The sequence below is a fragment of the Vipera berus genome (assembly GCF_964194415.1).
Source record: "Vipera berus genome assembly, chromosome: 3".
Lineage (NCBI taxonomy): Eukaryota > Metazoa > Chordata > Lepidosauria > Squamata > Viperidae > Vipera > Vipera berus.
In genome coordinates, this window is record NC_138204.1 from 185,104,627 (window position 1) to 185,126,648 (window position 22,022).

Here is a 22,022-nt window from a genome sequence, read left to right on the forward strand (position 1 = left end):
AACATTTCTGTCTATCCCTATTACTGCAACAAAACGAGGGCAGTTAACTAAATAAAGCCAATTTCTATATCACAGGCTATGACTAAGATCCTGGTTACACAGAATTGTGAAATGCCACATACTGAAAATAAAATTATGATCTATATGAAAAAGAGGCATTTTTAGAAAATAAGGAAGATAGATTATTTGCTTCATGGGAGTTATCAATCATACAGGAGCAAAATCAAATAACAAATTCAAATACAAACTTCTTTTTGTATTGGGCTATGATGAACTAGAAATGGACTAAAGACAAGCCAACCAGAACGAACAGGCCATTGATGCTCCTTCTATGCCCCTTGTCCATATTTTCTCAAAACAGTATTTAAAGTAGCAGTAAATGTGAAGATCAATCCAGAATATTCAATATTTCCAAATCAATTGAAATTTAATTGCAAACTAATTTTAAACAGAGAGGTAAAATCTTCTTTAAGTTGCCACATTCCTAATGATCTTACCAATATGTCTGTGAAATTTGCAACAGCAATACAGTGTGATCAACATTAACAACAGCTGTTGCCAATATCTTTATGAAAGATATTGAATAGGTGGCTTTATCATCCAACCACTTAGGGATAAAATGTTTTAATATGTTGCTACTTTTGTTGCCTGGCTGAAAGGGAAAACTTGATGAAATTTCTAAACCAACTAAGGGAGCAACACCAAACCCTAATATTTACTATGGGAATTGTGAACAATAGTAATTTGCTATTTTGGAAAATTCTGGTGAAATGTTATAAGCTTCCTATAGTCCAAGAAAGTGGTTAGCAGTTTGCAAAATATTATTAGCTCAGGACATTTGTACATTCTGTTAGGAAAATGGTTAACCACCTAGCCCAGAGGTCCCCAACCTTTTGGGCAGCGGGACTGGTCCCGTGGAGAGGTTTTTCTGTGGACCGGAGGAGGCGTGGTTTCGTGTATTGGCTGCATCCCACGGATAGGGCTTTGCTTGTTTGTGTGGACCAGTTTCTGGCATGCTGTGGCCCGTTGCCGGTCCACGGACTGGGGGTTGTAGACCCCTGATCTAGCCTATGCATCATATGATTGTTAGCAAAAGAATTAAGAAATCCAACCCTCAGTGAACTTAAAAGAGATAAAATGGGTGATAGAATGGAAGTAGCCAGTTGTTGGTATTTGTGTAACTTAATCTGTTTAAAGAAGATTTTGAGAGAATCCTGTAAATGTAAATCTAAACTACAAAGTCTATAGAAAAAGAAACAAACAGACTGCTAGCTCAATACTGCAAAATACCAGGACCCTAAACAAAAGATCAGTTAATAGGTCACTGATAAGGAGAGCTGACAATATAAGTGATGCCACTAGCAAACCAAAGGAAATTCAAAGCTCTTCTAAATAATGGGTACACTAGGCAAGCTAAAACTAAAGCAACAGAAATATCAAAATAAACCCCAAACAGGATTATGAACAGCATGCAAGAAAGTGCTAGATAAAAAAGATAAAAGATCACGGATGATAGAACCGTTGCCCTTTATTATAGATGAATTCCCCAAAGTAAGAAACAGGGAAGTGTAAAAAATTAATAGCTATACAAAGACAGTTACATTGGATAACAGACTATTTTACAGTTAAAGGACATGAAAAGAACATTTAGCTTAAAAACTTAGAACAGTTAATATTGTCTAAAACCAGCCGGAATGTCCAAAAAATAGGCTTAGATATGTCAATTTCGTGATACAATGTAATATATATTTCCTCTGAATGATTAGAGGAAAAACAGAAATATATATTCATCCAAATAATTTATCAAGGAAAAAGGATGATCAGTTGACATCTACATGGCAGGTAGAATTTGGTGTAGGCAATTTGTTCCATGATACATAGGTTATATGAAAATAACTGATTTATGATTTTAAGTTAAATTTAATATGACTAGGAATCTCAGATTTAATATTTCTGCTTTCATGTTACTTAAAAAATCCTGAATTAAAAAGTTGCAAATGAAAATATTGTCATTTTTCCATAACTCTTTAGATTACTCCATAAGATTTTTCTCTGATCTAAAATAGGATATGCATAAAAAAGTTACTTTTTAGATATACTGGAACTTGCATATATTTTGAGAAAAAAATGCAAAAATTATATTAAAAGAACCAAATATGACTTTATCTTTTACAAAGCAGTTTATTAGGTTTCAAGTACATGATAGTATTAGAGCCCTTGTTTATAGTAAATAAAACAGTCTATATAGTAAAGAATTATAGAAACAAAACCAACATTGTATGGGGCGGAAGGGACCCAACTAAAATATACAGTATATGTAAATTATTTCTGTCAGTTTTACAAATTATATTCTTATGAGTTTGTAGAAAATATTATCAAGTCAGTTATATCTCTTTCATTTCTAGCTTATATTTTAATGGCTGGATATCTTGCATCTCAGTACCACATTTAGGACAGGTAAAGTATATATCTGATAAGAAGCAACTTTTGATGCAATAGTAACAAAAAACATGTGAGCAGCCAATAGTATGAGGCATAGTAGGCCATTCCCCACACACAGAACATTCCTTATGACTTATTTCTGACATATTTTCATTATTGAAGTTTTTCCTAACAGGTAAAGACCAAGAAGAAATCTTGACTTTGAGTTTCTGCATGTTAATAAGTGGCAAAAGGAACACCAGAAATTCAGCAAATCCGTGCCACAAGAGTTCTCGGTTCATGAATTCAAACGCAATGGGACGGACACCCTGTGGCTGGCAGAACACTGATCTGATTCTTAAAATACGTTCAGTAAGTGTAGCAAATTTTCCTTTCTGAAGAAAAATTAGAAAGTTTAGCAACTCACAGAGTCTGAGAAGCCTGACTATTAAGTTAATAAAATACTTTGTCCTTTGGAATGAGTCCAATGGACGTTTGCTAAATAAATCATAACACCTTTCTTCCAGCCATTTCCCACCAACAGTACAAATAAGATACCATAATTTCTGTTGTTTGCTCAATGTCTGATATTTCTGTATCTGGGATAAATCATTTGTGTATTGAATATTCAGTAGAGCCTGCCCCACTGTTGCATTCTTGGAACAGATGGTGAATCTCCACAAAAAAATCCACAGAGATGCTTTAATTTCTGGTTCAAAGCGAGCCAAGAGTCCAGGTTTAAATCCATGAAAACAGCAAGTGAACTGGGACCAAACTAGCTGTTCCAAGGCTTTGTTCAGTTCAAGTGCATCCAGCTGACTAATTCTGAGGACAGGAATCACTTTGTTGATATTGCTGTCCGATGCCATGGTCAACACAGAATCCTCTATAACAAAAAATAAATTAATCAACATATTTTCTATTACATTTTGTTGTCCTTTATAATATTTATTCTTTTCATTTTGATAACAGTTTCATGAGTTAAATCAATCAAGAGCAATTTGGGCTATAAAATGTAACTATCCCAATCTCACTGAATGGAAAGCAAATATTTTAAATCTGGATCTTCAGTCATCATGTCAGGTATTAACATTGAAATAGTCAACCAGCACATAGAATGTATGTTCAACTGCACATATATTGATTTTCAGACGAATCAGGATCCTGACAACACATATTACTGCACAGTACATACACTGGCTTCTATTTTATAATGCAAATATTCAGATTTAAAACAAATTTAGTAATCAGAGCAAGCTTCCCTGAGGGATAACAAGTTCTTAATTACCATTCCTCCATTCCATATATTTGAGGTCCATAACATTTTTTAAGACCAAAGGCTGAGTGTGGCCTTTGAGAGATATGCTGAAGGCTATACTCCCAAAAATGGTAAAAAATTAAATTTTATTTCATTCCATTTATATCTAATTTAAATAAAATTAAATATAGTTAATATAATTGCCCTCTAGACAGGTATTTAATCATTTCTTCCTTCTGTAAATTAATTACAATTTGGTATCAACTTAAAAATCTCTGAAATGTCATTCAAAGCTTTTAGGGGCTAGATTTGGTCCTAAAATCTATACTTCAAGTACACCTTTAATTCATGTGATTGAATAGTAATATACAACCAGGTTTGGCACTATCAATTTTTATACTTTTAGACTTAGGTTCACCTGTCATTATATTAACATAGTTAAACCAGAAGGTACTTCTTAGCATTTTTATTCATGCCTTTCCATTTATTTGAGCCTAGGTTTCTAATATTTTGTTAGCTGGCTGAAGGACCAACAAGATACAAAAGTGAGTTAGAAATATAATAAATAACCATTGTGTTAGTATACAGCTAATCACACCCCTTCTTTTCATTTTCCATCCCCATGGGCTGCCCCAGAATTTCTACCATAAATGTCAACTGCAAGGACTGCAACATTAGTGAACTAGTAATTGTCCGAATTTTCTCTCTTTGCCCTTCTGTCTATCTGAACACAGGAAGTGCCATGTTTTAATTGACCTGCAAATCACTCCAAATGAAAAAGGCAGAAAAAATATTACCGGTCTATAGATTCTCATTTTTTAATTTCATTACATTTAAGACTTTAGATTGTTTAAATCTCTTTTAAAATGCTAGTTTATTATGCTTTAGACTTCCATGATACTGAAGTTCAGATTCCTTAAGAAGTGCTTTGATTTAGGGTTAAAACCTGGCATTCTAGAGCTACTTCTTGGCTTTGGTCGCCACATAGATCTCACTAATATTGTATCTATCATACTATCTTTATATAGGCATACCTGGTTTAGCAACTGTTTGGAGCTATGGAGTGATAAAAATGTATGTTTTTTATCAATCCTTATATTTACAACCTTCATAGATTTGTAAAACAAAGGAAATCTTTGAAATAATAAATAGCATTGCAGTTTCACTTAGTGGCCACTTTGCTTAACGACCAAGTTGCTGGTCCCAACTGTAGTTGCTAAACGAGGGAATACCAGTACTGCTACTTGTACTGTATCTTCTATGGTCCCTCCTGCTTAACATACCCTAAGATGTGTTTACATGGTCAGCAATGTACCTGACTAGATTTTCTCACTTCCAGTCTTGAACAGATGGCTACCATCTTAAATGCCTCCAAATGCAGGATGAACATGGATTTTCACTCAAAGTTGCATCTGCATTTTCTGTGAAATGTTGTCATATTACCTGCCATACAGTTATGAGGTTATATAGTGATTTTCTTTTTCAGAATGTATTAAATATGTAGCCAGAGAGTTTCCAGGCTATGCAGCCCTACCTAGGTCATAACTTTACACAAGTTGTGCCCGACATCTTCACTGATCTATTAATTACCTGGTACTTTGTACTTAATTTGTTTAAAAATACTAATATTACTAGGATTTTTATTTTTACCAAGGTTCTTATCGACCTATAACACATTCTAAGAGAACAAATTGTTGAGTATCATTAATTAAATAGGTATATTTTTCTGATATGTGTTAACATTACTTACTGTGTATTATACAAATTATGAATGAATGTATTTTATTTAGAAATGCATTATTGACAGAAATCTATCAATACTAAAGTGGGTATTGTCAAGGGCCTGTCAATATTAATGTAATTATGATTAAGGGGATAACATGGATTTTAGCTTTAATACCAAATAACATCTCCTACACTGCTGCTATCAATATAAGCATTATTATTGACCTGTTCTGAGGCCCAGAACTAGATGTATTTCCATTAACCATATCTGTCAATGCATCCTGCCTACAAAAATTCTACATTTAAATTTACAGGACTGTAAACTTTGGCAGCAGAAACGTATAAGTTCAAGCAATCTCCAGTGTCATTCCTCCCACCCCCTCCCTGCTGTAATAAACTAATTTATGCCAATCCAATGACATTGCCTTCTCACGCCTACTCTTTTAAAGGATAATTAGCAGAAAACAAACAGTGTTTTCATACCAAAGAGGCACACAGTCCAGTGCCTACGTAGGCATGCCTTAAAGATGTTCAGAATGCAAAACTTAAACAATAATATACCAAGCTGTCCTTCTTGGTGTTCTAAATTTGAATACTGAAATATTCTACTTGTGTTTGTGATGCATAGAGCAATTTATAAGTTAATGTCTAAACCAGTGAATTCAAATATGTTTTCCAAGAGTTTTAGTTCCAAAAATCACTTGTATCAGTCAGATAGTATTGAAATATGCAGCCAATATTCATCACAGAATAAAATGTTTCTCCAGCTGCCAATCAGTGTCACATTTCATTGGTAGCACTGTCTTACAGAAATGCACTGTTGGGTCTGGGTACCAAAACCTGGGAGAGTTAGGAATATTATTTTCATTTACATAGATCATGATCTATTTCCAGCTCACCTTAGCTTATGAGAGCATGACAGCAATTGCAGATTTTTTAAAAGCTCTTTCTAGTGTAATTAGCATAAACGTTAGATACGGAATTTTAAAGGGAAACTCAGATTGTATGATCCATTCACTTGGATGCCAACCAGTCCCCATCCCTATGTCAATAAAATGGGAAGAAGGAGTTAAAAGAATTCCTATTAAATAAAATTGCACACACACTGGAGTGGAGAACCAGAGGCTACTGTGCTATAACTTCCAATATCCCTCATGCTGGGACTGCTGGGCATTTTAATCCAACAATATCTGCATAGTGAGAGTTTCTCATCCCTAACATAATGAATGCATGGGGACAAAGGGAATATATATGTAATAAATGTTATTTATAAATATATTTTCTTAAGAGAATGAGCTATTAATTTTTAAATATTTCTGTCTCAATTTTTTAGAAATTTTCCCAAGGAATTCAGAGTATTCTTTTCAAATTCAGATGCTAGTTAAGAATGATCAAAGCTATACAAACACACACACACCTTATCTGTCTGTCTATCACATACTATATGGGTTGGTTGTAGATCTATGGATTTTCAAGTCAATTCCATCATAAACAACCTTCTTAAAGACCTCTGAGAGCTGAAGCTGGCAAGATGGAAAGCTAGAAGGCTCAGACATAGGCATTACTGTAGGTGTCGTTTACTTCCCAGTCTGGAAGCAGAGCAGCAAAAAGTCTATTTCTATGAAAAAGCAGGAGAAACAAATCTAGGATTTAAACTCTGAGGCTCATACGTGTTACACACACAGAGAGACACAAGCATGCACCAGGCATACATTCACATGGCTGGATTCTTGGTTTCCCTAGCTCAGGGGTCAGCAACCTGAAAGAGTGAAAGAGCCACTTGGAACCGGTTCCCTCACAAAAGGATAAACTGGGAGCCGCAAAAAATGTGTGCACATGCACGTACATGCGCGCATGCACAGAACAGGGTTTGAAGAATGGAGCCAAGGCGAGATATGCACCTACCCTGCATATTTGAATTGATTGGTTGAACTTTTTTAGTCCCACTTTTTTTTTGGGACTGCACATGGCAGAGGACTGGGAGCCGCAGGAGACGGCTGAAAGAGCCGCATGAGGCTCCGGAGCCGCGGGTTGCAGACTTGTGCCCTAGCTGCTGATATTCTGCATAAATATAGTTTCCTCCATTTTCAATAATAGTTTATATTTAATGCTTAACTAAACTACATAAGAGTTCTTGAGAGTTGTGCCGTTAAGCTAATTACTGAATGCAGGGAATTGACTAGTGAAGAATAGTGAATAAATCTTTGCCTGCATATAGTGTGACAAGACTGTCCTTTGTTATGTACTTCTATACATTCAAGAAAGACAGGTAGGTTGCTTCAACAAAAGCCTCACCAGAATTACATATTATCTCTTCATCACTATAAAATTAGTTTGTCATTATTATGTCACAGCTTAAATAACCTTCAAAAAGATTAATTTTATATTATATTTTGAATTTCTATATGCTTCAGTTAAATGCTTTCTAATGCTTTTAAATGCTTTTCTATACTTTGAAAGTATACTATAGACTTACGGTAGATTTGCTAACTGCTCTGTTGCTTGAAAGTTATTTGCATTTGAATTTCTGAAAATATTTTTAAATGATTATTTTTACGTGGCCTATTTAGTCTTTTTATTATAATTAAAAGAAAAAAAAATGCTTTATAACATGTAACAACTGCATGTAAATTTAATAAAATAAATAAAACTAAATGGAATAAGAATTTAGCTGCTTAGTTTAGCAACTGTTTGAAGTTACAATTCAATGGAAAAGTAACTTGGAAATCAGTCCTTGCACTTATGACCATCATAAGAATCTTCATGGTCACATGATTGAGATTTGGGCACTTTGCAACCAGTAGTTGTTTATGACTGATCAGAATTCATGTGCATTCCCCCTTTTTTAGGGGGTGGGGATAATTTCAATTAAGTCTTGGGAACTTTTTCAGAAATAGTTGACCATTGTCTTTTAAGGCTGAAAGAGAGTACTTCAGCAAATAACTAGTTTTCTCAGTAATTACAGGTATGGCACCTAAAACTTCTACACACTGTAGAACAGCTTTGTAACAGCCTATAGGCTTGTCTTCAAAAATACCAACTTAAACATCTTTATAGATGTATAGTAAAAAAAATCATATCAAGCTTTACAAGATATTGATATTAGAGTTGTGCAATGATAAAACCATGGGGTTGTCTGACCAGTAATTATGAATTACACTTCCAAATTGTAGAAAAGTTTTAATTTATTATAGGGCATTAGTATATTTAAATTATTATAGCAATGTTTACTTTGGAAAAGTACAGCTTACAAAATCTCTTAATTCAAAGCACTCTCCACTGCAAATTATTTTTAAAAGTCTAGGACCATGGTGGCGAACCTATGGCACGCGTGCCACAGGTGGTACGCAGAGCCCTCTCTGTTGGCATGCGCGCTGTTGCCCCAGTCCTCGGCCTTTAGCTGTGTTTTATAAAACCTTTTTACTTTAGGCCTCCACCACCGTGTGCAAAAAGAAAAAAAAGGTTCAATCAGTCAATCAATTTCAACTTGGGAAAAAAAAAGATCTCGCAAAGTTGGAATTAATTGATCGAACTTTTTAGTTCTACCCAGTCTGCTGTTACCACTGCAACCACGCCCATCCAATGGGGTGTGCCCACCCAGTTGGCCACCCCCAACCAATGGTCCACCCCCACCCGGCACCCAATGATACATAAGTGGGTTTTGGGTTGCAGTTTGGCCACTCGGTCTCTAAAAAGTCCGCCATCACTTTTATTTTATTTTATTTTCTGATTTAAAGAACAATAGATTGTTTGGAAATATTTCTACCGTAGTGTGTAAAGAAGTTCCTGAATGAGTCACTGTGACATTTAGTACTGCATGATGATTTATGACCATATATAGTAGTTTCAGATACTTATTTCATCTAGTCTCTCGCAGCACCGCTTATTGGTACATTTCTGTATAAATATTCAAAGTTTAGAATTTCATGCATTAAAGGTACATTTTTAGCCTTCCACTAATAAAATGCACACAATTTCTTTTAACATTTAATAAGAATCTTCCCTGTTTTTCATGAATTTGTAAAAATGAATCCCTTATCAAAACCTCATTCCTTTTTATATCCTACATATACATTCCTACACGAAAATGATACATTCCTAAATGAAATGGAAGTAATTTCATAAACCTGCTTATTGTAGCAGCGGAACATCCAAATGTTTTAACAATTTTTTAATTTATACACAGGAAAGTGCACAAAATAATTTCTATGACATTTCTGATAAGGATAATGGCATAAAGCAACTCACAATGTCCTCTTAAGCTCATTCACATTTTTATTTTAAAATCTTATTCTAAGGAAAGTATTATGTACTTCGAAAGGAAATTAAATGTGTCTCCTTGTAGCATTAATATCCTTATAGTAATTTCTTTTGGATCAAGATTGAGCATTGTACATTGGCCATACTTTAAAACTAGAATCTCCTTTCTTGCATATGTTATCAATTTAAGAAGTTTCAAATGTTTCTGGCATACAATGAATGAAATGGGTACAAACACACATATACAGTAATATAAAAGAGTGTCTCTGAATTTAACAAAACAATTGTAGTGGATATACCAGTTAAGTTAAATTCCATTTGAATTTTATATATTTTATATATTTTATATATTTTATATATATATATATAATTTGGTAGAATTATGTAACAGCTTCAACTGAAAGCCTCACTTCAAACAGATAAGAGAGACAGTTCTTTGGTTCAGAAAATAAAAATCACCTTGTATCAACTAGAAGCACTGAGAGGGTCAACTTGATTTAGCCAGTAACTTCACTCTAGTGGGAAGGGCTTTTGTGTATGAGCAGCAGCTCTTTATAATGGTGAGACTGAAGCAGTACAGCCCTTCTGATCTAGTGCTTCGGAGGGAACCTCTGCTTCAAGTTGTGGCATCCCTTTCAAGTTGCACACAGCCTTAGTAATCAGCAAACCCTGTCCATGGTGATAGGCGGTATCACATTAAAAATCAGGAAGCAAAGATAGTATCCTAAGTCAAAATAATCTTTTAAAATATTTATTTTAATTACTTACCATAGTTCTAAGTAATCCCAACCAATTAGGCACACACAATCATTGTATACAGTAAAAAACTGTAATATAAAGGACAATTAAAGTATCTATCACTAGTGCATGCCTCCTCAGGAACTTGGGGAGTGAGAGGTGTTCAACAGATGCTCCTACTGTTTGTACCAGCTGGGCTGATTCTATCTTGGCAGGGTATTCCCTGATATTTTACTTTCTATTTTATTTTACTCTCCTAATCAGGTTTTTCCAGATTCACAGTGGTTTAGCTTTAAGGAAAAAATAGTGACTGAACTGGGACTCTCTTCCATGACCAATAATCCATTTATACGATCTCTCATCTTGTAGGTTGCTATTTGAAGAAAGTAAGCTGGGTAGGCATTGCTCATTCTTACTTGGGAACAATTTGTGAGATACCTCCAAGCTTGGCTTGACCTAACAATTAGTCTTTACACACAGATTGTTTCCTATGACCATATTCAAATCTAGAGCAAAGAAATTTGGAGAGCTGATTAAGTGGGCTGTGAAACTCTGAATGGCTCCTAGCAAGGCCACCAATAACATTTGATAAATACTGTATTGCCTGGAGAATTAACATCTTTAATACCACAATCCTATATAGCAGGCATATCAAACTCGCGACATCATGTGATGTTGCACAATGTATTGTGATTTTTTTCCCACTGCCAGCAATGGGGTGGGTGCAGTTTTAGTGTGATGCATCCGGCCCGTGGGCCGGCAGTTTCATCTGCTTGCTATATAGGATCTGTGGGAGATGGGCGGTTAAGAAGTATGAAAATAAATAGTATAGCAGTGTCTCAACTCTGGCAATTTTTAAAATGTATGGACTTCCAACTCCCTTCCCCTCCCAACGTTTTTGGAGCTGAAGTCCACACATCTTAAAATTGCCAAGACTGAGAAGCACTGCTTGTTCAGTGACTATTTGAAGTTATGACAGCCTAAAAAAAGATTTACAATTGGTCCTTGAACTTGCATCTGTCACATAAACTTGATTGCAATTCAGATGTTTAGCAACCAGCACACATTTATGATGTTCACAGCATCCTCACCCACACGATCACTATTTGCAAACTTCATAGTTGGATTTCAACAAGCAAAATCAAAGGGGAAGCTGGCAGAAAATAGCAAGTTGCAGTCACCTTATGTTGCATTTAACAAATGCGGTTGATTTGCTTAAAGACCATAGTGAGAGTTGACCTAAGTCAAGCATGGTCAGTTTCACTTTATGACAGCACTGTTGGTCATGGAATTGCTGACCCCAATTGCTGTCATAAGGACTACCTGCGCAGGCATAGTGAGAATACCATAAAATTGTTTCCTGCTAAGGAAGAATGAACTGTATAAGCTTGATGTCTAAATGGAAGATGATACAATTTCAGCTACTATTTGTGGTTTTTTTTTTTGAACCAGTAACACGAAGCGCCGTGGTTTTCAAGCATTTTTATTCACAGTAAGGCAATAACACAAATAATAAAACGCAGCGAAACAATCGTGTAGAGCAGCGTTTTCCAACCTTAGGAACTTGAAGATGCGTGGACTTCAACTCCCAGAATTCCCCAGCCAGCATAGCTGGCTGGGGAATTCTGGGAGTTGAAGTCCACGCATCTTCAAGTTCCTAAGGTTGGAAAACGCTGGTGTAGAGATTGAGTGAGCCAACGGGTTAAAAATCAGCCACATTTCTAAATCAGTTTATGAGCCAAATGATTTTGTCTCCCCCCCCCCGTCAATGGAATCTTCCAAAAGTTTAAGAATGGCCACTGAGGTGGTCCTTTCTTGTGTTTCTAACCAACTGAGGCGAACACGCCCTCCTTCCTAAATCTGCTCTTCGCTTAGAATATTTGCTATTGTCCCTCTCCCAACCCACGCGGGGGGGGGGCGGGTGGGTTTTCTTCCAGCTACGAAGCCCCTATCAAACATTCGTAGGGCTGTCCCAAGGATAAAGGGGAAAGAAAAACGTTCCACGACAGGCAGAAATTCAACTGATAGGCTCTTCGACGCAGGACAAGAAAAAAAAGCCGTTTGTTGCGTTTCTGCTTGTCCGGGGGGGCGGGGCGGGGGGAATGTCCCTCGCGCTTCAGAGCCGGTCTGCCTCGTGGAAGGAAACCCCTTGGCCGCTCTCCCTCTAGCCCAGGGGTAGGCAACCTTGGCTCTTTTATGACTCGTGGACTTCAGCTCCCAGAATTCCTGAGCCAGCTGTGCTGGCTCAGGAATTCTGGGAGTTGAAGTCCACGAGTCATAAAAGAGCCAAGGTTGCCTACCCCTGCTCTAGCCACATCAGTCCCGGCTGGCTCGCCCGCCATCCCTCGCTGACTGACCTCCGCTTTCCTCCTGAGGGAGGGGCTTCTGGGGAAGCGCCACCGCCGCCTCGGCCTCCGCAGCTCAAGGCTCCCGTGGGCGGGGAAGAGATGACCCGGATTTCACACCGAGCAACGAGTTCGTTAACTGAGGTGCCTAGAAGGGCCGGAGTTGTCTTTCCTCTCTTCTTTCCGCTGTCGTCATCTTCGCGGCCCTCGATAGTCACGCGCGCCCAAGCAGCCTCGAATGGGAGCCGACAATTGGAGAAGAAACAGGAAATGCTGATTTAAACTCGCTCCCATTGCCTAGAGAGGTTGCTTCCTGGCCGCTTTGTCAGTTTGTCGAGTCTCAATCTTGTTCATAGAGATAGGAAAAAAACAAACCTTTTTTTTTAAAAAAAAAATTTAAATTTGTTTTTAACTTTTGTATCTTGGTTTTTTTAATTACCCTGTAAACCGCCCTGAGTCCTTCGGGAAAGGGTGGTATATAAATGTAATCAAATAAATAAATAAATAAATAAACCTTCTCCATTCCTGTTGTTGGGAGATGCTTCATATTCCCTTTTAGGGAATTGGCGCCAGTAATTTGTTTTAAGAGAAGCAAGCAGGAATTCACGGCCTGCTTCAATTGGAGTGGTTTTTTTTCTGGTTGGATAATCTGGGAGCTTGGAATTATTATGCCAGTAACTGCGGATCATTAAGCTTTTGGTACAAGGGCTGAGTTTTGCTCTTGACGGCCATATCAGCTACCTTTAGAAAGTCCGAAGCAGCTGTTGGGTGGGAGAATGGAACTGTAAAATCCTCCTAAGACCTAAGCAGTCACTTTGTTTGGCGGTCTACAGCACTGAGTCTTCTACGACCCAGCCTGCAATAATGGAAAAACTGCAGCATTCTGTTCCTTCTGCAAGACTCCCATATTTCAGGACCCTCGTAAATTACTGGCCCCACCTTACGTTACGTTGACGGACACTCTCCAAAATGAGTAATTTGTGGGTGATAACCAAGCTCTTTATAAAAGCTAAAAGAAGACCTGACTTTGAATGAGCCGAACCCTTATTTGTGAGGGGGAGGGAGAGATGCGAGGGAGCTACGGCGATAAAACGATTTTAACCGGCTCTTTTCTCTGCAACTCTCATTTCCGCCCAGGGGATGGTGTGGGGAGGGGGAAGGAAACATGGTTTCCTAAAGAGACTCGGAATCTCGCTATCCGTATCGGGAACTGAACTCTTTCAGCTCATGATCTTTCCAAAAGCTCTTAGAAAGGGGAAAACTCGGATCCGAAGGCGCTTGATGGGATCGGCTATTTGACGAGCGGTATATGGGTCCAATCACAGCGGAGGGGCGGCACTAAACGGTAACCAATGAGCTACCAGTTGAGAAAAATAGGTCTCGGAGGGAGATGGGGGGGCGGGACGATTCCGAATACGTCACTGGGGAAAGACCCTTTGGAACACAGTGGAGAGAGGTTGGTTAGCGTAGGTGGGTTGGTGCATCCTTGGTCGGGTCGCAGCATCTCTGAAGGCTTCCCCGAGAAGGAAATATCCATTTCTCCGTTTTTATTTGCCCCGCAGCAAAAAAAAAATATTTGCAGGTATAGGCTGCCTGTGAACTTTGGAGCTCCGTTTAGCTATAAGTACTAATAACTTTGGGAAACTTACCATGATTTTGTTTTTGTTTTTTCCGAAGACATCCGTTTTTGCAAGGCCGCATTCCCCCCCCCCCCAAAAAGGCATCGGAGTTTTTTGGGTTTGTTTGTTTTTTTGCAATGCCACGTTTTTTCAAAGGGGTCAAGAATTGTTTAGCAGTGCCAATAAATAATCCAAAATGTTTGGGAGTTAAGCAGGATATAAATTGAATATTTTATTAAAATTGTAAATATATATTTAAATAATCATTCAGAGATTAACTCCTCCCCCCAATCGCCAAGCCAGCAAGTTTGGAGTTCAGATCATTTCATGAGTTTGAAGCAGTTTATTACATGATTTATTTTTGGTGTTTAAAAAATTAGTTCATGTGTACAAGTTATCCTTGGTTAATGTTGGTAATTGGAATTGCAGTGTTAGGTATTGCTATCACTAAGTGATGTAGTCATGTGATTTGTGTTTTATAACTGCATCAAGATCACGTGAAGTGTTAATATCACTTTATAACGCCTTGGAATACTGCATCCAGTTTTGGTCACCACGATGTAAAAAAGATGTTGAGATTAGAAAGTGCAGAGAAGAGCCACACAGATGATTAGAGGTCTGGAGGCTAAAACATGAGGAATGGTTGCTGGAATTGGGAATGTCTAGTCTAATGAAGAGAAGGACTAGGGGGTGACATAATAGCAGTGTTCCAATATCTCAGGGGCTGCCACAAAGAAGAGGGAGTCAAGCTATTCTCCAAAGCACCTGAAGGCAGGACAAGAAGAAAAGGATGGAAACTAATCAAAGAAAGAAGCAACCTAGAACTAAGAAATTTCCTGACAGTTATAACAATTAATCAGTGTAACAAACTGTCTCTAGAAGCTGTGAATGCTCCAAAACTGGAAGTTTTTAAGAACAGACTGGATGGCCATTTGTCTGAAATGGTATAGGGTTTCCTGCCTGAGCAGGGGGTTGGACTAGGTGACCTCCAAGGTCCCTTCCAACATCATCATCATCATCATCATCATCATTATTGTTATTGTTATTAAAGATAGTAATCCTGATACTCCCCATTGCTGTAGTTAAATGAGCATTTCAAGTCATTAAATCCCAAGTGGCTTGCAAGCAGGCTGGCAGGTAGATAAGGCTACATGAGTGTGGCAGGGCCAGGGGGGGCTGGCAGGTAGGGAGGGCATGTGTGTGGCCCATGAGATGCAGCTTTAGTGGGGCTGGGGGTGACCACTATCAGATGGGAAAGATGTGTAAGTAGCCCTTGCAAGCAAGAGTGGCTGGGCTGGAGGTGATTGCTGCTAGGTGTGGAAAAGTCACTGGTGACAATCATGGCCAGGTGAGTGTGAATGCTGTAGTGTGCAGGTGGCTGCTGCACAGACACACATGATATCGAGTATGAGATCCCTGAGATCTTATACTCCATAGCTGGGGTCTCCTTAGGATAAAATGCTGCGGGATTAGATGTGAGTTATAGGACCAAAGTGGCCTTCCTTGATGGCTTCTTCAACTTTACTTATGAGAAGCAGGCAAGGAAGGATTCAAATAGTGATTATGGGACACTGCAAGTACAAGCCAAAGACTCAAATTGTACCCATGAGGGTGCTGGGGCAGCCAGAATTTTAAGGATCAGTCATAAGTACCACTCATTCAGCATTATTGTAACTTTGAACAATGACAGAATGAGTTGTCGCCACTACTCATAGATAGCATCTTCTCAACAGCTGTTACTCTTTCAAAAGGCTTGCATTTTTACTTACCATGGAACATACAGCATGGAGTCATGTACCTGGATGTTTACTATAGTGTGCCTCAACATGCATTTCATGTTAAACAATATACTTTTCTGTGCCATTGTGTTAATAGCAACAGAAATGGAATAGTCAGTGTTTTAATTATGTTACTGCTTGGCAGCCATGTTCTGTGCTGGTATAGAACTCATACAGTATTTCTATGCATGTTTTGAAATAACCTTGAATATGACTTTCATGATGAGTTGAATACCTTATACTAGCTCTATATGGCCCATTTGCTCCTTGACATGTGCACATGATCCTCATTAAAGCTAATGGAGCTATATAGATTCCAAAAGGTAAAGAAATAACTTTGAAGGTTCTGTTATATTATGGATATTAATGATCTCTTAATTGCAGATATGCTGCAATTTTAAAATGGGACAAGAAGGAATTAAGAATTGCAAGTATTTAGCAATTTATTTACAATAAACATTTGTGTAATTGAAGTTACCGTTGAAAGTTGATGTAAGAAGTATTTTATAATGACCCTAGAAGACTCCACTTTACATTATTTTTTACTGATGAATTAGACAAATAGAGCTTGTTATATCAAATCTGAACTCTAATTCCTGTATATTCTGATGGTGCATCAAGGGACCAAAGCAGACCCTAATGGGTACCAGAAAAGGAAAATACAGCTTTAGTAAAGTTCTGGTTTTTTGTCCACAGGAAGGGGAGAAATATTTCACCATGGAAGTAACTTGTTTGTTATTGACTACAAGCTTGTGTAGACAATGGAATGTTAAAAAAGCAATCAAAATCTGTTTTGGATTTTTTTTTTAACATGTCAGTGCATTGTTTTAATTTGTAAATTAGATGAAATTTTCAAGGTATTTTAACTTTTAATTTGAAATAGGTGCTCCTTCTTCAATAATTGCTTTCTATTTCCCATAGCCTGCCGGTCATAGCTTGCATCATCTTCTGCTAGAATTTCAGTGTGACCAGATATGGAAGAGCTGTAGTATTTAAATTGATTGCTGAGATCAGCTGTGGCACTACAGCTCTGGCTAAAAGTGGGACTACAGTAAATGATTGGCTTTTATCTGGATTTTTCATTGGAGGTGGCAATATTATTAGAGGTATGTTTTCTCTGCTTATTTGTGTTGGAGTTTACTAAGGAATTCAGATGTTCTAATTTAAGAAAAGTAAGACGTGAGTATTGTATTATAGTTACATGAAGTCCCATAAAAAGGTAAAGGTAAAGGTTCCACCGCACATGCGTGCTAGTCGTTTCCAACTCTATAATACTTTGATGGCTTGAGGCCCCAATGAGGACATTCTACATTGATGGTGGACTAAAAAAGAAGATTCCACCTCTGTATTATCTGGGTATTTGTTTCCTATTTTTGTTCAGTTCTTATTAATGCTTTTTGCATTTTTAATATTTTGTGTTCTTGTTTTTATTGTGTTTTAAGCTGCCCAGAGTTACTTTGATAGTGAGATGGATGGCACATAAATTTAACAAATATTTTTTTAAAAAAATTAAAAGTCACTCCCCATGTCTTTTCTTCAGTACCAACATCTGCTAATCCATAGCTATGCACATACATATATGGTAGCACTTTTTTCTACTTTACTTGGTATGTGATAAAGACAATAGTTGTGATGAAGAAAATTGGACCCCACATGGAAAATAAGTTTAGAGACAAAATAAATGTCATGATGTTGCTCCATTGCTGTGAGTTAGGTACAGTACTTATATCAGATGTTGAACAGAGGTATGTAATGGCGGTATTTGTATGATGGTGTCAACATATGCATCCCATTTTGTTTTATCACAGTTTGCTGTGGTTACTGTTAGGATAGATACATGGAAGAACTGTAGTATTTAAATTGATTGCTGAGATTCAGCTGTGGCACTACAACTTTGGCTAAAAGTGGGACTACAGTAGATGATTGGCTGATGTTGCACCAGGCCATGGTTTATTTAGGGTTTTTTTTCAGGAACTAACAATTGGCTGAAATTATAAATTGTATTAATCTATAAACCACAGTTTACAAACTGCATGGCTAGATTCATCCTATACAGTAAGTCAAAACAAAATCCAACCATATTTTGCTTAATGGGATACATGCATCCAAATCATATCGAGACTACCTAAGGAAATTTTGGATCTCCTTAGGCATTACTCATAAAAGGTTATAAATTATGGCATGCTTACTATATCCCTGTATGCTACTGTCATCTGCTAGGGTACTGCTCTTTGAAGGTTTCATGGTTTTCCCAAACATCGAGGGACTTGGATCATAACTGAACAATTTTAAGAAGGGGGAGAAACAAGTATGCAATTTATAGAGCTTTGTGGTAATTTACCATTAGGAGACAAACATACGTAGTTATCAGATAGCTCAGCTTCCTCTCCACCTTTAGAGCTAAACTCTGCTTGCATTATCCATCATTTTTGGCTAGTGGGAGAGCTTTGAAGCCTCTCTCTTTTTTCGAACTTCTGTGTAAAAGATTACTCTTGTCTTTGTGCAGTTCAAATCCTTTTGTTAATTATACTGAACCAGGTTTCCACTGAAACTCCAACTGTAGTGTTATCAGCATGTGATCTATCAAGGCCCCATGATTTCTTCTTCAATGGCTTTTGTAAGTTTAGTGCTTTTTCAGTAGACTTCATTATACAAAAGGTGTGCTACTGTGCACTGTTTTGATCAAAGTTATAGTCACATGAGTGTTATTTTTTAAATTTAGTTTCTAGTCTTTAAAATTTTTTTTTAGCAAGTTGGTTCCCATCTTTGCCCTTGTACCCCAATCTGCAATGGAAAGTAGAATTCCATCTTAATCAGAAATTAAAATGTTAATCTGTTTTGTTTAATGAAACACATATTAAGTGATTTCAGCGCAGTATAACAGCAAAATACGGATAAACATATTCCTTGCTTACAGATACTTAATGGTGCCCATTAAATATCTTAAAGCATGAAAATCCTGAACATTAGAATAAAACAAGCAGATGTTGAGGGAAAACCAACAAAGCATACTTAAAATGAGAAATTAGTAGTTATAAAGCTGATATAAATTGCATGACATATTCTTTTCAGAAGCATAGCAGAAAATATTCTGCTAAGGATGGATACTGACCAGAGAGATTGACTCATTCATGTTTTCTCTTTTGTTCATTTTCAACACTTGAAAGAACATCATCCTCTACTAATGGTTGATGTTCCTTGTCTTTCCATCTGTATGCCCCTGCTTTTAATTAAAATCATGCTTTCGCCAAGGTGACTTTAAATTTAATTGTTGTTTAATTAGTAAATTAATTAAAGGAGTGAAAGCAAAATAAATGCTTTAGGACCAAGCAGGAGGGAAAAAAACAAGAAAAATATAGTTTACCAACATTTGATTCACATTCAATAAATATCTTTATTGCATTGGGCTTTGTCATTTTACCCTGATTCTGTAACCTTTTTTTTTGGTAATGCCTGCAGTCCCTTTTCTTTTTGTTATGCAAAGATCTATGCAGACCACTACATTTGGAGACCTTCACCTTGGGATATTTTCTAGCCTTTTTCTACCCAATTCAAGAGTTGAAAGCATCCGAAAGCCAACAGATACACCAATCATTACAGGAATACAGGTGAAACTCGAAAAATTAGAATATCGTGCAAAAGTTCATTTATTTCAGTAATGCAACTTAAAAGGGGAAACTAATATATGAGATAGACTCATTACATGCAAAGCAAGATAGTTCAAGCCGTGATTTGTCATAATTGTGATGATTATGGCTTACAGCTCATGAAAACCCCAAATCCACAATATCAGAAGATTAGAATATTGTGAAAAGGTGCAATATTCTAGGCTCAAAGTGTCCCACTCTAATCAGCTAATTAAGCCATAACACCTGCAAAGGGTTCCTGAGCCTTTAAATGGTCTCTCAGTCTGGTTCAGTAGGAATCACAATCATGGGGAAGACTGCTGACCTGACAGTTGTGCAGAAAACCATCATTGACACCCTCCATAAGGAGGGAAAGCCTCAAAAGGTAATTGCAAAAGAAGTTGGATGTTCCCAAAGTACTGTATCAAAGCACATTAATAGAAAGTTATGTGGAAGGGAAAAGTGTGGAAGAAAAAGGTGCACAAGCAGCAGGGATGACCGCAGCCTGGAGAGGATTGTCAGGAAAAGGCCATTCAAAAGTGTTGGGGACTTTCACAAGGAGTGGACTGAGGCTGGAGTCAGTGCATCAAGAGCCACCACACACAGACGGATCCTGGACATGGGCTTCAAATGTATTCCTTTTGTCAAGCCGCTCCTGAACAACAAACAATGTCAGAAGCGACTTACCTGGGCTAAAGAAAAACAGACCTGGTCTGTTGCTCAGTGGTCCAACGTCCTCTTTTCTGATGAGCAACTTTTGCATCTCATTTGGAAACCAAGGACCCAGAGTCTGGAGGAAGAATGGAGAGGCACACACTGCAAGATGCTTGAAGTCCAAGTGTGAAGTTTCCATAGTCTGTGTTGATTTGGGGAGCCATGTCATCTGCTGGTGTTGGTCCACTGTGCTTCATTAAGTCCAGGGTCAATGCAGCCATCTACCAGGAGATTTTGGAGCACTTCATGCTTCCTTCCGCAGACGAGCTTTATGGGGATGCTGACTTCATTTTCCAGCAGGACGTGGCACCTGCCCACACTGCCAAAAGCACCAAAACCTGGTTCAATGACTGTGGGATTACTGTGCTTGATTGGCCAGCAAACTCGCCTGACCTGAACCCCATAGAGAATCTATGGGGCATTGCCAAGAGAAAGATGAGAGACATGAGACCGAACAATGCAGAAGAGCTGAAGACCGCTATTGAAGCATCCTGGTCTTCCATAACACCTCAGCAGTGCCACAGGCTGATAGCTTCCATGCCACACCACATTGAGGCAGTAATTGCTACAAAAGGGGCCCAAACCTTAAGTAACACCAGCTGCCTGCAGTTAGTGCAGGTTCGCATCCCACTAGGCTCAAGGTTGACTCAGCCTTCCATCCTTCCGAGGTAGGTAAAATGAGGACCCAGATTGTTGGGGGCAATAAGCTGACTTTGTAAAAATGCCGCTTGGGGCCCCCGAAAGCCCTAACAAGCAGGTATATACATAGAATGAAGGCTATTTCTAAGCACATTGTGCTTTAGATTGTAAGCCGCCCTGAGTCTTTGGAGAAGGGCGGGATATAAATGGGATTAAAACAAACAAACAAACAAAAAACACACCAAGTACTGAGTACATATGCATGCTTATACTTTTCAGAGGTCCGATATTGTTCTGTGTATACTCCTTGTTTTATTGATTGCATGTAATATTCTAATTTTCTGAGATTGTGGATTTGGGGTTTTCATGAGCTGTAAGCCATAATCATCACAATTATGACAAATCACGGCTTGAACTATCTTGCTTTGCATGTAATGAGTCTATCTCATATATTAGTTTCCCCTTTTAAGTTGCATTACTGAAATAAATGAACTTTTGCATGATATTCTAATTTTCCGAGTTTCACCTGTACAGGTTGGGCGGGTTTACTTTATTTAATTTTTTATATCGTGGGCTTTATTGATGTTTGCCTTTTATTTGGCAAATAGGACTTTTAACACAGAGAGCCAACCTCTCCCTTCTATAAGTAGTCCTTGTTTAATGACCCACATTTGCTACTGGTAACTCAGTTAATATAAGGGTTCGTTTTAAAATTATCCATCACCATTGTAACTGTGCTAGTATGAAAGAATGACCTTGAGGGAAATGGGGAAGAGATGCTACCTGAGAAGCAATCAGACAAGAAAGCCCACAGTTGCTTGACCATCAGAGGAATAAACTGCAAGACTGATTTCAGTCTTCCTAGGCAATGTGGGTAGGAAACACAACCAGATGAGCTA

At 37.8% G+C, this 22,022-nt stretch overlaps 1 protein-coding gene across 4 annotated transcripts; it reads right to left on the reverse strand.

The window, feature by feature from the left end:
* Positions 1–1,514: 1,514 nt before the first annotated feature.
* On the reverse strand, positions 1,515–12,865 carry PEX2 (peroxisomal biogenesis factor 2). Of its 4 annotated transcripts, XM_081322513.1 has the most exons (3): positions 12,760–12,814; positions 6,304–6,446; positions 1,515–3,307 (listed from the first exon to the last, which is right to left on the reverse strand). In XM_081322513.1, exon 3 carries the CDS (start codon positions 3,288–3,290, stop codon positions 2,385–2,387), a length of 906 nt encoding a protein of 301 aa, XP_081178639.1. In that variant the 5' UTR covers positions 3,291–3,307; positions 6,304–6,446; positions 12,760–12,814; the 3' UTR covers positions 1,515–2,384. The 4 variants fall into 4 exon arrangements, with proteins under 4 accessions (XP_081178639.1, XP_081178637.1, XP_081178636.1 ...); XM_081322511.1 differs by lacking the exon at positions 6,304–6,446 and having other exon boundaries at positions 12,760–12,865; XM_081322510.1 differs by lacking the exons at positions 6,304–6,446; positions 12,760–12,814 and adding an exon at positions 6,846–7,127.
* Between the last annotated feature and the right edge of the window lie 9,157 nt (positions 12,866–22,022).